The 15,771-nt window shown below is 49.1% G+C and overlaps 2 protein-coding genes across 9 annotated transcripts in view; both read right to left on the reverse strand.

The window, feature by feature from the left end:
- The window catches only part of LOC146181300 (uncharacterized), a 65,065-nt gene extending 53,733 nt beyond the window's left edge, over positions 1-11,332 (reverse strand). The window contains exon 1 of the mRNA XM_084576351.1: positions 11,128-11,332. Within this exon, the coding sequence (XP_084432477.1) occupies positions 11,128-11,227 (100 nt within the window). The 5' untranslated portion in view covers positions 11,228-11,332. The remainder of the gene's footprint in view (positions 1-11,127) is intronic.
- Positions 11,333-12,843: 1,511 nt separating this feature from the next.
- The window catches only part of LOC146181302 (ATP-dependent RNA helicase vasa-like), a 47,541-nt gene continuing 44,613 nt past the window's right edge, over positions 12,844-15,771 (reverse strand). For all 8 annotated transcript variants that reach the window (XM_084576360.1, XM_084576356.1, XM_084576359.1 and 5 more), the window contains 2 exons: positions 15,656-15,760; positions 12,844-13,173 (listed from right to left, as the gene is read on the reverse strand). In XM_084576360.1, the coding sequence (XP_084432486.1) occupies positions 13,081-13,173; positions 15,656-15,760 (198 nt within the window). In that variant the 3' untranslated portion in view covers positions 12,844-13,080. The remainder of the gene's footprint in view (positions 13,174-15,655; positions 15,761-15,771) is intronic.

The raw sequence follows: 15,771 nt of genomic DNA on the forward strand, positions 1-15,771 counted from the left end.
GCGGGGAAGATTCGGAAACGTCAGGGCGGTAGGGAAAAAGTGTGTCCATGGTACAGGGTGGCTCGCGCCCGTAAAGGAGAAAGAATGGAGAGAATCCAGTAGTGGTCTGTGCCGCGGTGTTATATGCGTAAGTAACAAACGGTAGAACTTAGTCCCAATTGGAATGGTCGGTGTTCACGTACATAGCCAGCATGTCACCGAGATTGCGGTTGAAACGTTCTGTCACTCCATTCGTCTGAGGGTGGTACGAGGTAGCGGTGCGGTGTATGATGCGGCATTCTTTCAGGAGAGCCTCAAGAGCGTCTGATAAGAAAACGCGTCCGCGGTCACTGAGCAGTTCGCGAGGGGCACCATGGCGAAGAACCAGGTTTTTCAGAATAAAGGCAGCAACGTCGCGTGCGGAAGCAGAGGGCAGTGATGATGTCTCAGTGTAGCGGGTCAGATGATCCACTGCCACGATAATCCAGCGGTTGCCAGCTGAAGTTGTAGGAAGGGGACCGTATAGATCTTTGCCGACACGATCAAACGGACGGGCAGGACAGGGCAACGGCTACAATGGAGCAGGAGACTTGAGAGGAGTTTTTCGGCGTTGGCAAGACTGGCAAGAGCGGACAAAATGGCGGACAAAGCGGTACATTCCACGCCAGAAGAAGCGTAGACGCAAGCGCGTGTAGGTTTTCAACACTCCGCCGTGGGCGCACTGGGGATCAGTATGGAAAGCAGCACAAATTTCGGCGCGGAGATGACGGGGGATGACTAAAAGCCACTTCCTTCCTTCGTGAAGATAATTGCGGCGATAGAGCAGCCCGTCACGAATTGAAAAATGCTGAGCTTGGCGGGCAAGCGCCCTAGACAAACGACCTGGAGAGTGACTTGAAAGAAAGCCCAGAAGTGTAGATATCCACGGGTCGCGCCGCTGTTCCGTGGCCATGTCGATAGTGGCAAGCGAAGACAAATCGTAGGCGCAGATCTCATCAGACAACGAAGAGGGAGGCAGCGGTGAGCGCGAAAGAGCGTCCGCGTCAGTATGCTTGAGGCCTGAGCGATATATGATACGAATGTCATACTCTTGGAGGCGAAGAGCCCAGCGAGCAAGGCGGCCGGGCGGGTCCTCGAGGGACGCCAGCCAGCACAGAGCGTGATGATCAGTGACCACATAAAATGGTCGGCCATAGACATACGGACGGAATTTGCCGATGGCCCAAATAATGGCCAAGCATTCTCTTTCCGTAACAGAATAATTTGACTCTGCCTTGGTCAAGGTGCGGCTTGCGTACGCCACCACATAGTCTCGGATACCAGGTTTGCGTTGGGTGACAATGGCGCCTATCCCAATACCGCTAGCGTCAGTGTGAATCTCAGTTGGCGCATTCGGGTCGAAGTGGCGGAGGATGGGAGGCGAAACCAAAAGACGGCGTAAGGTGTTGAAGGCGTCATCACAAGCAGGTGTCCATGCGGAGAGGTCGGAGCTGCCGGAGAGGAGCTGGATGAGAGGAGCAATAATAGAGGCGAAATTTAAGATGAAGCGGCGAAAGTAGGAGCACAGGCCGATGAAACTTTGTAGCTGCTTCAGTGATTTTGGGCGTGGGAATTCGGCAACTGCACGAAGTTTGGTGTGATCGGGAAGAATGCCATCCTTAGAAACGACATGACCTAGAATAGTTAGTCGGCGAGCAGCAAAGCGGCACTTCTTCAGGTTCAGTTGGAGGCCGGCGGTAGCGAGACAAGTGAGAACGTCCTTCAGTCGGAGCAGGTGGGATTGAAAATCGGTAGAAAAGACTACGGTATCATCGAGATAGCAAAGACAGGTTCGCCACTTGAATCTATGAAGCACAGTGTCCATGAGGCGTTCAAATGTGGCCGGGGCGTTGCAAAGCCCAAAGGGCATGACGTTGAATTCATATAATCCATCTGGTGTGATGAAGGCAGTTTTAGAGCGGTCAGCGTCATCCATTGGCACCTGCCAGTAGCCAGATCGTAAATCCAACGAGGAGAAAAACTAGGCGCCCTGCAAGCAGTCCAGTGCGTCATCGATGCGTGGCAGAGGATAGACGTCCTTGCGCGTGATCTTGTTGAGCCGGCGGTAGTCGACACAAAACCGGAAGGAGCCATCTTTCTTAGGTGCCAACACAACTGGAGACGCCCAGGGACTGTGGGATGGCCGAATGACACCACGACGGAGCATGTCGTCCACATGATCAGCAATTACTTGGCGCTCCGAAGCCGACACACGATAGGGGCGCTGGCGCAAAGGTGCGGTTTTGCCGGTGTCGATGGTGTGCTCTACGACAGACGTGCGGCCCAAGTCAGTTTGAGGAAGGTCGAATGAAGAAGTGAAGTTCTGCAAGAGGGCGACAAGTTGATCACGTTGCGCAAGTGGAAGATCAGCATCAATAGCATGTTGGAAAACGTCGGAGGGCGTCGAAGCGGTCGCAACATCGCAAGAGCACAGACTAACGTCGAAGGAGGGGGTTGAGTCAGCAAGAGTGGTGATATGACCGGGATCAAGCTCTTCAAGACGTCCAATGCATTCGCCACGGAGCAGGACTGCTGGGCAAGAAAATGGGTTCGAGGCGTAAAGTGCACTCTTGCCGTCTTGAATTTCGAGAACTGCGAACGGAAAAAGGAGGCAGGGATGACGGGAGGCGGCTTCGGAAGGTGTAAAAATTGCAGTCAAAGGAGTTACCCACTCACAAGACAGTGGTACGAAGGCAGCAGAGAACGGAGGAATGTCGGTGTCATGGGCGACGAGAAGTTTTGCAGTGCGGGGAGGGGTATCACAGAAGGGGGCATCACAGAGTGGGGCGAAGGCAATTTGCGCACGAGCACAGTCAATAACGGCTTGATGAGTCGATAGAAAATCGTATCCGAGGATGATATCATGCGAGCAGTTCGGCAGAACAATAAACTCGATGGGGTACAAGACGTCTTGAATGAGCACATGGGCTGTGCAAGATGCGGAGGGGTGAATGTGCTGTGATGAGGTGGTGCGGAGCGAAAAGTCGGAAATCGGAGTGGTCACTTTGCGAATTCGACGGCAGAGCGCTTCACTGATGACGGAGACGGCTGCACCGGTATCGACGAGAGCGAGAACTGTGGCACCTTCTACAGAAACTTTGATAACATTAGCGGGACGACACGGAGGACTTCAGGAATTCGAAACAAGCGCAGTTCTTGCCCCCGGAACTGCGACTGTTAGTTTCCCTCAACGGTGCTAGTAGAATGTCGCAGCATTGGAGAAAGCGATCGGCGCCGAGGAGAATGTGATCGACGAGTGGCATAGGTTTGGCGATCTTGTGAGACAAATTGAGAACCGGGCGGAATCATTTGTGAGCGTGAGTCGGTATCGTACGGGTAAAGTCGAATGTCAGGCTGTGAAGGTTGGACAAAGGAGTGCAACATGGCCCGGCCGACCGCAGGCATAGCAAATCGGAAGGTTGTCCGTAGTACGCCAAGGTTTCATAGGATGTGGGCGGAACCTTGAGGGTGGGGCTTGGAACGAAGGCTCAGCATGCGGCGGTGAACGGTAGGCAGGGACCTGCACATAGGAGCCAGACGTGGGCGAAGGTGGTGGCCTAGCTGTTACTTGGGCATACGTGAGAGGTGCCGTCACAGGCGGCAGCACGGGGTTGGACGGCAAGACATCAGCGACGTGTTCTTGCACGACACGGCGTATAGTAGGGGCCAAAGATGGAGCCAGTTCAGGAACGAGGCGGCCCGAGTCTTGAAAATGGGGAAGGAGTGAGATTTGACGTGCGACCTTTTCACGAATAAAATCTTTGATCTGTTGATTCAGCGGGCTCCCTTCAGAAGTTGGCGAACCACCCAGGGCTAATGCGGATACGCCTTCGTCGCACACACTGGAGCGGCGCCTAGAAGCTCGCCGCTTGCGGAGCTCGTCGTAGCTCTGGCAAAGCTTCACGAGTTCACTAACGCTGGTTGGATCTTCCGCTACCAGCATCTGGAAGGTGTCCTCAGAAATACCCTCGAGGATGTAGCGGATTTTGTTCGCTTCCGGCATGGCCGGGTCGACTCGTTTGCAGAGATCAACGATGTCTTCTGTGTAGCTGGTAAAGGTCTCATCAGCGCACTGAACACGATCGTGCAAACGTTGTTCGGCACGAAGCTTACACACTGCCGGGCGGCCGAACACTTCCGCGAAATTCTTTTTAAATGTCGACCAAGATGACAGGTCAGCCTCATGGTTGCGATACCAGAGGTTCGCCACGTCCGTCAGATAGAATATGACGTTACTGAGCTTGTATGGGTCATCCCACTTGTTGTAGCTGCTTACTCTTTCATACGATGACAGCCAGTCGTCGACATCTTGGTCGGCCGTGCCACTGAAGAGGCAAGGGTCACGCTGGCGCACGACGCCAGAACACATGATCGTGGGTGGAACGTCCGGCAGCGTAGAAGTGGACTCGTCTTGCATGGCGGTTGTAGAGGGTAGTGTACGGCTTCGCAGTTCCAGTTTGGATGGGATCGTACCCCGCACTTCCACCAATCCGCCTTTTGCGCGAGTTTTCTGCGCATGCGCGAAGCCCCAGCGGCGACTGATGAAAACACACTGAGCGGCCTCGACGGCGCTTCTCGTCGCCGCACTCATAGCTAACGCACGGGGGCTGGAGGCGCGGTCACGTTCACAGCCTCAGTAAAACGATGCCAACCACCTGTGCCGCTTACGGCTGCCACTCTCGAGGCGTGCCGGGATGCAAGACGCGTTTTGTTAGGTTTCCTTCGGCGAGCCGCGACCTGCAACAGCGTGAAGCTTGGATTAGGGCAACCAAGCGTCAAGACGTGAATGGGCGACCTTGGCAGCCGACTGCGTGCTCTCGACTGTGCGAAAAACACTTCGTTACAGGTATGTATGCATCTAAAGGAAATGTGCATGATGAAAAGTATCTACCAGAGTTTGCACCAAGCCGGTAACCCACCAGTGACAGCCGCAATGAGCATTTGTTCGGGGCGTCGGATGGCGATGTATTTTGTCGTTTGCTTATTTATGTGCGAAGGGGCCGGGTAGTGCAGATATCACAGGTGGGTGTGTGCGCTAGACCGTAATATTTAGCATGTTTTATCGCGACTGCCGCCTGACTAAAAAGAAGAAAAAAAAGGGTGTTGTTGTGATGCACCGCCGTTAGCGAGCCGAGTGGTTGAGCTGGTCATGAGGCTCGCGAACGGCAGTGCATTAAAACGCCGTATTTTTTTTTCTTGTTAGTGAGGTGGCAGTCACGATAAAACATGCTAAATATTACGGCCAAGCGCACACAGCCGCCTGTGATATCTAAGCTACCTAGCCCTTTCGCACATAAAGATAAGAAGGGACAAAATACATCGCCTTCAGGCCCCGGTACAACTGAAGCAATCACGCACCGAAGAAATCCTCATTGCAGCTATCACTGGTGCGCTACGGCCTGGGTGAAAACTCCAGGTACTTTTCATCATGCCTATTTCGCTTAGATGCATACATACCTGTAGTATCTGTGTTTTTGCCGCTCGGAGCATATGACGCACTTGACACTTGCACGACGCACAGTATTTTTTGTTTAATTAAAGGCTCGCCTTCGTGCACGCCAAAGCATCTGGACTTTGTTCCTTTAATGTACGCAATCAGATGCACTTCGTTAGGGAGCTTGATAATCGTTGTCTTCGTCCAACCGTTTGCAACGGCAAGGAAACCGCCCGGCACAATAAATGAGTCTCCTGGAGGGTTCATGCTCGTTCACTTGCAGAGTGGATCGCTCTGGACGTAGAACAGGGTTGGTTCCTGACCGAGATGCGCATCCGATATGTAGGAGATTCACATGTGCACCAAGTTGTTGATTCCGCAGAAATCGCGGCGGAGGCAGAAATGAACGTTGGAGATCCTTTCACAACAGAATGACCATTCTCTGCGCACCGAGAACCTTTTCACCAATGCGACCACATCCGTTCTGACTCCTGAGGCCAGAAACCGGCTACAGCTCTGAATCATCCATTGCCAGAAAAATGCAGCGCGTTTCCTGCAGGTGTGCATTCCGGCCAGGACAATGCCCTTTTCACGGGGTGTGTATATGTGACTCTCTGCCGATCTTCGTGGATGAAATCCTATAGCTGCACGGTTGTAGATGACGCGAGGAGGAAGCGACGCCCATTGCACCATGCCGACGCCGCGGTGACCGCATTGTGCTCGGTAACTCAAGACACCCAGCGCATATGCGCCGCTCAAAGTCACAGGAGACGATTCCACCTAGCTCTGCAGCATCAACAAACCCCTGGCTGCTTTGCCCTTTGAGATCCCTCTCTCTCTCTCTCTGCCCCCACGCTCTCCTGTCTGCCGAAAACCTGCACGCTGAGAGCGTCTCATTCTGTCACGTCGAACACGGCCGCGCTACACGCTCTTACAATACTAAGATAGTATATGCGTACGTGCGTTATGAGTGGATTGTGAAAACGCTCTACCTTCCCCCATACTGCGTGAACATGATATGCTGCAATCACTGTCGCTACTTTCCGCTCCGAGGCCAAAAAAGGGGGGAAGCTTTCGCTTTCTACCAGCGTTGGCGTGGCCATTTCGTATGGTGTGCTTTCGCGTCGTCTGCTACACTGCCGCTCAATGTGTTTCCCGCGCTCTCCCGCATGATGGCGCCACATCCTCGCGCAAAAGGCGGATTGCAATAGGGCGTTTATTGACGCTCAGATGGAGAGCTGTGAGGAGAGGACCTTGCAACGGCGAGCCCAGCGTACTTCTTCTTTGTCGTCGTTGCACAACGCACTGGTGCACGTCGATGGCTGAAGTGCTGACTATCACAGTACAAAAGTTTCATTAACCCGCATTTCAGGGGTGGAAGCAGACTCAAGCATTTTGGAGCAGCCACAAACTAATTTCGAGCAGCTTTGGAGCAATAAAATGAAAGTTCGGAGCATTCAAATTATGCTTTGGAGCATGTTTTTATAGAGTCAAACGCTTTTAATAACGGCAAGTTTTTTGTTTTCGACATACAAAAATACCCAATTTGATTCCTTTCTATTCAACGTTCAATGCCTTGCTGACTACATCTGCGTCTCTGACAAGACAAGACAAACAGCCAAAACATGTATACAGATATTTAAAATAACACAATTGACCTGTAGAACAATTTGAAAAAGAATAGCAGCAAGCAAAATGCTTCCTTCGACACGTCATAACTGAACTAAGTCTGACTATTTTGAAATTATAGATTGAAACGTGGAGTCTATCGCTTTGATGTGCTCAAGCACCACCACTAGTTTGTGGAGTTAACATCAATGACCGGCACATTTCCACTCTCACTGTGCATATCCTTTTTGATCCTATGCCTATGCTGAAAAATTCCAAAGCACTGGTCAGCAGTACCACTGCACTCAAGGGTAGCCTTTTCCCCCTCCAGATTGTTTTGCTTCATAGCCTTCTGCCAGCGGCTCCTGTTTTCACCTGAGCAACATTGTAACTTCCTCAATTTAAATATGTTTGCAATAGGCCCTGTATGACTTTAAAACACTCTTGAAAATATGTGAATGACCCCTTTGTGGCATCACCCCTTTATGCTTCAAGTATGCTTTTGCCTGACATAGGCTCGACACACTTGGTATTAACAAAGAGGCGCAATGGTGAAGTACCTGCTTGTCTTCAAAGCTGAACCCTTAGAACAACTTGAGTTGTTCTGTGCTGTCGACAACTTTCCAAATGGCTCGAGGTACCCGCCATGACTGCTTTGCTCACTTCTCTTACCACTGACGATTCAAAAGGCTTGGAGGAGGTGCTATGTTAAGTGCACAAAACATTTTTTTCACAATTATTTCCCTCCAATCGCTTATTGTGACTTTGTTCAATTTATTTGAAAATTTGTTACACTCTATGTTTTTCTAATTTATGAAACATTTATATGTATTAATCTGAGCACGAGGTGCATTATAACTGCCACCGTTGTGCTGCCTTTGTTTCGACTAAAGCAACCCCTAGAACATGTACCAGGTGCAGACAGAAGTAAACTTCTAGAAGTAAACCCTAAGCTTCTCACTGTCATTTAATTAAATTGAATCGAATCATATTTTAGGGAGAAATATCATTAATAGAACCTGTGCAGCAAAAATCCGTATTCTGCTAAATTATATGGCAGAACATTAAGGCCGCCAGTTTGGAGCAGTTTTGGAGCAGGAAAAGCAGCTTGAAGCAGAATGGAGCAAACGGAGCAGCACTTCTAACCCTGTATTTGTTTGTCGATCATGACAACCTCATGTGAGCAAGACTAGATTTCCTCGAAGGTGTAAACGAATTAAAGGCAAAGAGGCCAGCATGAAAGCACAGCAGTAGACACTGCTTGATTTGGAGAGAATTTAAAACCAATTACAGCACCGATGAACTTCATTTCAAGAGTAGTGCATTTAGCACTGTATGCAAGTGGGATCCAGTGATCAGCAATCCATTTTGTGCCTGAGCAGGAAACAAGCTAAAGAAGGCTGGCCGGTCACTGTCTTAACTGAGTGCTCCCTTTTTGCACTTCCTCATAGCCAAATATTATAGTAACTATGTGCTACTTTCTATAAAGATTTCTAATAGTGTGTACAGATGTAATTACATCTGTAATTACAGATGTAATTACATTCTTATTCTCTCTTGTCGATCTTTCTTTGTGCTTCTTTATTAGATGACCAGATGCATTCACTGCAACTGGAATGAGGAATTGATTGAGATGGGTGAATGAAAAAATTTTCATCAGAGTGGGTTTACATTGATCACATGCCTCCCATTCACAGTTTATTCAGCAGTGGACAGAAAACTTCACAGGAAGTTTTCTGTCCAGAAGTGTCCAGAAGTGGACATGAAGTGTCCAGCAGTGGACAGAAAACTTCACATGAAGTTTTCTGTCCACTGCTGAATAAACTGTGAATGGAAGGCATGTGATCAATGTAAACCCACTCTGATGAAAATTTTTTCATTCACCCCACTTTCCATCCATCCCTACCAAACCAAAGCCAGTGAAGCAGTAGCCAGTCAAGAATGTCTCCACATAAAGCGTTCCCCGCTATTCCCGATACCCTAAAAGTAGATGTTCACAGTTTCACTGAATGCACACTTTTGGCAATGCTATGGACTGCTCAAGGCAATTCACACATTTCGGTATGAATTCCTTTGTACCACTGTCAAGGGCATATAGTGTTACTTTATCAATTCGTGTTAACACTGTATCGCTGTATGTTATCATATAACACTGTGCGTTGTCATTGCATGTTATCACTAGTGCTATCAATCAGATATGCTGGAATTTTAGAACCTTGGAACTGAGTTTGATAAATCCTAGTGAACTGACTCCTGAGTGCAAATAAACTGTGCTACCTTTCAATTCTCAGCTCTTTGGGAACAGCACACAATGTAGGCAGAGTACACTGTGGAAAAACCCTTTGCACACACTTGGTACCTGCAGGCATACCTGTTGGTAGGCAACAAATATGTAGCAGACCTTCCAGCACATGTTCCATTAAGATTTTTTTCACTTTTTTTCCTTTCATTTCACTACCGAAGCAGGGGAGGGGGAAAATAAGGAAAGGACACACACTGCAAAGTGTGTCATATAATTTTTCATGACATTTAAATGTTCACTGTTGATTGTTTCAACCGCAGAAAAGAAGTTGACCAATCAGTTATACAGGTCAGAAACAAGCATTTGTCACATCAGTTATGAGAACATAAGTAAAATTCTCCTGTTTATAACAATTGTGAGCCTACCGTTTCAACTACAATTTATAAACGAGATAAAATTCTCATAAAGTCAGCTTGAAGTAGGGTGCTTTCTTAAATAAGTGAAATATAAAACCAGAGAAATTAATATGCTGCCACCTGAAAATTGGTAATAACTGAGGTTTAGTTATAACAGTCCCTCATGAACAGAAGCAATCAGTTTCATGTGGTAGGCAATGGTTACATGTAGTACTTTGCATAGTTATAATAGCACAGGCAAAAGGTAGACCTCGCAAGTATTTTTTGATGTTAATGTGGTGTAGTATTTTTTTTTTATGTGTACTTTGATTATTTATCATTGCTATATTTTGTGACTGTACTTTTGAATGCCGTCCCTGTTACGATTCCTGACTGGATTGGCAGTATCAAATAAATAATAAACAAACAGCTCTGCGAGCTTAGACGAAAGTTACATAAAGCTTTCAAGACTATTACTTTGCCCACGCCCACTACACACATTATGAGGGTCTTTTTAAACGAGTATTGGGCTAGACAGGACAGCAGATTAACCATAACTCCCTCTGCTAGTCAAGAACATACAAAAGTACAGTTTATACCTTATCAATTTGTTACAATAACGCTATCCTAGAACGGCGAAGCTACAGACACGTGCTGGCATGTCCACCGTACCAGGTGCACATTTGCGAGAGGTGTCAACAAAGTATTCGCGGTTGCTTCTAGTTGCATAGAGACCGCAAAGCTACCGGACATCAGCTGATTCAGTACCATTCATCTGACAACACCCTCAAGGGCGATTTGTGGACACCAGAATTGTGCGAGTGGACAGCTTTGCATCAACACTCGAAGCTAAGGCACTTTTCATTGCACTCAAAGTAAACGCTCATCCCAACAGTGTTACTCGATCACTCGGCGTGCGATTAACTGAGGCTAAAGATTTAGCACCTGGACTAAAAAAATTCAGCCGCATTTAGAGACTTCCCTAGGCTGCCTTCAAGCTCGCTGCATTGTTTGGTCCGCGAGCGAAATCTTACAATGGGAGACGCTGTCAACAAACCAATTAGGCTCCAGCGTTTCTGTAGGTTCCAGTTTAGGTTCGTGCTCCGAAGTTTGCGGCTACGTACTTACGCGTAGAAACATTGTTTGTTCACTCGTTAGTTCGGAAAACGGTCCGTAGTGAACAACAGACCCGCAGATCATGCACTCAGTCGCTGCGGGCATGTTGCTCGCTCGTCCTTCGGGAAACCTCGGTCGAAGCAAATTCGGCGAGACCGTACCCCATCACAGAGAGACAAGACATCAGCGCACATACCGCGTGGTGCGGTTAGTGCATCGGTGGCGTTGAAAGGGCACGTCTCGGCCAAAACATTATTTTTCTTTTTATTTGCTCTAGTGAAAATCGCGCAGGGTCGTCGGACGGTGGGGCTCACCCTTTTTCTCATGGCTGAAGTGGCAGTGCGGACGCTCGCAGAGACCCGAAGCGAAGAATGGGCAAGGCAGCTGGCTAAAATACCCGGACGAAGGTAACATTGTCGCCGTTCCACCTGAGCACAAACATAAACATCTCCACCTTTGGAAACTGACGCTGTTACCACACGCATGAGAAAAACTCAATTGTGAAGAGGGCCCACGTTGCCAGACAGACTGCAGAGACACAAGTGAAATTTAGCGTTCCGACAGGTTCCGATTCTAGCACTATAAAAAAAAAAATTGTATTGAAGTGTTCAAGCTTATTTTCCATCATTGTTACTGCCTCTCAGCAAACAGGTTAAAGTGGCACTGTTCTCAAAGAATTAAGTTCTCGTTTCTTTTTTTCGTCACTGCCGAGCAGACGACAGAAGGAAAAGCGCGTCGTCTGCACCGCGTAGGTGGAGGCGATGGTTTTAAAAACTACCCCCTCCACTAACCCCTCCAAACTTACCCTATCGCCTCCTCCATATTCACCAACAGTGATGCTGTCCAACATATTTCACGACCGGGTATCCCTTCCCCCGAAAATAAACCATGACCCACCATGACCTGCCCACACAGTCCTCCAGATGATCCGAATGCAGTGCTAACAATTGAGGGATGGGAGGCTGCCCTATCCAGCTCTGGACTAGAGGCCCAACGGGCCATCGTGACACGTGCGCGGGTAGCAGCGGCAGCCGCTGGAGTCCCGGACTCGGGACCCCACCTACACATCCCCCTCCCTTAAATATACTTGTTTTTCACTCACTCACTCACATACAGGAACACTTAACCAGCACAGTCACAAAAAGAATCAGTACAGTTAGCGTAGCATTGACCCATGGTAGGGTGTCCAACCACGTCTTGTTTTCAGATTAACACCTAAACCTACCTCACGCAGCACAGAAAAAAAGTGTGCAGAAGCCAAGACAAGGCTCATTTTCCCAGAGGTCAGAGCATATTACAAGGTGAATAAATGTGCCCATGCACTTGAAATAAAGCGGCAGTTAGGGAGAGCTGGTTTCGCACTCACTACCTCGGTGAGGCACGAGTCATCACCACGTTATAACAATCCGAAGGGTTCACAAAAGCTACAAAGGAAATGCCAAAATGATTTGCTGTATTTCTCGGCACGAAAGCGAGGCAAGCGTATTTTCGACCGTCACATTACGGCGTCAATTTCTATAGAACGTTACATGGATAAAATGAGCTCAGAGGTCAATGCATTTTTGCCACATGGGTGCCTAGCAGAAAAATTCCACAGCCCCAACAGATGTTCCATTTACTGCATATATGGGCACGGGACAACAGAGGAATGTTGTATTCAAATTTCATGCGTCACACGTGACTCGAGCAGAAATCCATTACAAATAACTGCACTGCTAGTAAGGCTGTGGAGGATCCCTGCAGCTAACTCATATAGAGCCGCCATCGGTCAAGACCAGTAGCAGGATGGGCAAGAATGTCATACAAAAACTTACTTTAATAGGCATCTGAAGCTGCTCGTCATTTTATTGTTTACCAACCCGAAAGTAGACTACATTCAAAGCAAGATAATGTTACCGAATTCTACTTATTATTAACAACTATGCCAATAACAATGCTACCTTTCAATTCTCAGACATATGCCCATATATCAGCACACCTGAAGTGGCTGACCCCAATCTATACATGAAAAGCTAAGAGACTGAAAACAATGAACAAAGTGGAAAACAGCTTTATTATCATGAAACATGTGGTAAAAGCATCTCTTTGTCAACACCTTGACTTTGGTGAATAATTATTTACAAAAGAATTCCTGCAAACCTGTGCAGGTATGAGTGAAAAACAAACTTCATTAAAGAAAAAAATGGGGGGGGGGGAGGGGGGGACAGTCATGTCCTTTCTGAACACTGCACACACGGAGGCTGGCCCCTTTGGAGGCTTGACCTTGCTTAGCCCCACTCCTCTTCAGCCTCTTCAGCCTGCTGGCCACCACCAGAGCCTCCCCAGGTGTCATTTCCACCGCCGCCGCCGCCACCAAAGCCCTGCACAAAGAAAGGGAACAAAATTTGCAAAAACCAGGCAGCAGTAATGAAAGAGGGAAGCTGCAAATATCTTAACACTGGAGTGTGGCCTTCGCCTTTTGCGAAGGCCACACTGCTCATACTGCTTCTGGCTGTATGCTCAAATGTAAAGCACTTGTTTGGTAATGCTACTGTTGGATGAAATGCTACCTCCAGTGAAAAGCCGCCGCCGAGGCTTGGATTCGATGCCGCACGTCGTCTAGCACCCTAACCACTGCGCCACCCCGGCAGTGCACTAGGTTTTTGGGGTTTAACGTCCCAAAGCAACTCAGGCTATGAGAGACGCTGTAGTGAAGGACTCCTGAAAATTTCGACCACCTGGGGTTCCTTAACGTGCACCGACATCGCACAGCACACAGGAACCTTGCTTTTCGCCATCATCGAAAAGCGGCCGCCGAGGCCGGGATTCAATCCCGCGTCCTTGGACACAGTACCGTAAAAACCCGCGTATAATACGAACCCGAATATAATACGAGGTGAAATTCTGGAGACGCGAAATGGAAAAAAAAAAGTTTTTACCGCATATAATACGAGAGAGAAAAAACAAGACATTTATTGAAATAGGACCTCACACTTCAATCACTTTCATCTTCAGCAGCGCTTTCCTCGGAAATTTCTTTGTCGGACAAATCATCCCACAGGTACTCATCTTCTGTGCCATCGAGGGCGTTTGAGATGCCGCACTTCTTAAACGAACGGCGCACAAGCTCCTCTGGGATGCTTGCCCACGCGTCCACAATCCATTTGCACAGCGTGGCTGGCGATGCTCGCTTCAGCCGCCCGGCCGGCGTCACTGCAGGCTCACCTGACCGCATCCATTCCGCGTAGCATCGCTTGACTGCGTCCTTGAAGGGTTTGTTAACACAAACGTCGAGAGGCTGAAGTTGTGAGGTCATCCCACCCGGAATCACAACAAGTTCTGTGCGGCAGTCGCTTAGCAGCCTCTTCACCGAGTCGGCCAAATGGCAACGAAACGCGTCCAGCACGAGGATGGATGGGAAGGACAACAGCGCACCGGGCCGTTTGCACCACACTGACTTCACCCAGTCGAGGACGAGATCCTCGTTCATCCAACCTTTTTCGTGGCATCTCACGATGACATTCTTCGGCAGCTCCTCACCTTTCGGCATTGTCTTGCGCTTGAAGATGACATAGGGCGGGAGCTTGCGGCCGTCTGCCGTGCACGATAGCATGACTGTAACCCGCGTCTTCTCGTTTCCAGTAGACCGGATACAAACTTGTTTAGAGCCCTTCTCATGGACGGTGAGGGGCGATGGCATGTCCAGGTAAACCGGAGTCTGGTCAGCATTGCCTATTTGCCCCAGCTGAAAGTTTTTGGTCTTTCGCAAAGAAATCACGTGGCGCTGAAAAGCCACCAGCAACTCTTCGAAGGATTCGGGCAGCTTTTGTGAAATCGAGGTTCGCCGGCGTAGCGAGAATCCAGCACGGCACATATAGCGATGTATCCAGTGCTTGCTTGCTTTGAAGGCGGAGCTCGGAATTCCCTTTTCCCTTGCAAGCTCCCTAGCTTTTGCCTGCATAAGCTCTACGCTCACAGCTAGATGCGATGCTCGCTGTTCTCGTACGAACTCCGTCAGAGCGAGTTCAATTTCCGGGAATGCGCCATTCTTTGGCCCGCGAAAGCTTCTTCGCATTCCCTTGCACGCGAAAAGGGCTTCTTTCTGTCGTCGCCATCCGCGAATGCTTCCCTCGGTGACGCCAAACTGCCTCCCGGCCGCACTGTTGCCGATGTTTTCAGCAACTAAAATCACCTTTCTCTTAAAAGCAGCCGAGTACTGTTTCCGAGACCCTGGCATCTTGCTCGTTCACTTAAAGAAAAAAGCGTGCACTTTTTCGCGAACCGTGGTTTGCACGAGAGCACATGCGCTGATGCTGTGCGCACTCGACGACTCAACAACGAAGAGACGACACCTCGACGTCGTGGCCACTGCGGGGTGCGGCCACGTTAGGGCAACGAAGCCAAGCCGTAGCCGCACATCGATAACAAAGCCAAGCCGTAGCCACGCGGCAACAACGAAACCAGAACTTCTCGCAAAACTTTGACATTTTGGTTGGGATCCGCAAATAATACGAGGCGGAAATTTGGAACGCTGAAAGTTGGAAAAAAACCTCGTATTATACGCGGGTTTTTACGGTAGTTGAGCGCCGTAACCACTGCACCACCCCGGCGGGGCAAACCCGGCAGTGCACTACCTAGAATGACAAGTTCAATGTTGCTTAAGAATATCTAAGGCTCTGCTACTTTTGTGCTTGTCATCAACAGCAGCAAAACACCATTTAATACTATTACGACTGGTGAGCGCAAAGGTACCACTAAAAAAGATCAAAGCATCGCCTGAAATCCATGCACTGCTTTACCACGAGGGAAGAAACATGACCAACAATTGCCGGAGCGCCACTCCAAGGGAGGAAATGCACTCACCCGTGAACCGCCGCCGCCTCCACTGAAGCCGCCGCTGCCGCCACCGCCTCCTCCTCCTCCATACTTGGCTTCATTCTCTAGCCAGTCAGGCACCACCTGCTGGCTCTGCACACAAC

The sequence above is a fragment of the Amblyomma maculatum genome, chromosome 8 (genome assembly GCF_055883805.1).
Source record: "Amblyomma maculatum isolate TAMU_Amacu chromosome 8, ASM5588380v1, whole genome shotgun sequence".
Taxonomy (NCBI): Eukaryota; Metazoa; Arthropoda; class Arachnida; order Ixodida; family Ixodidae; genus Amblyomma; species Amblyomma maculatum.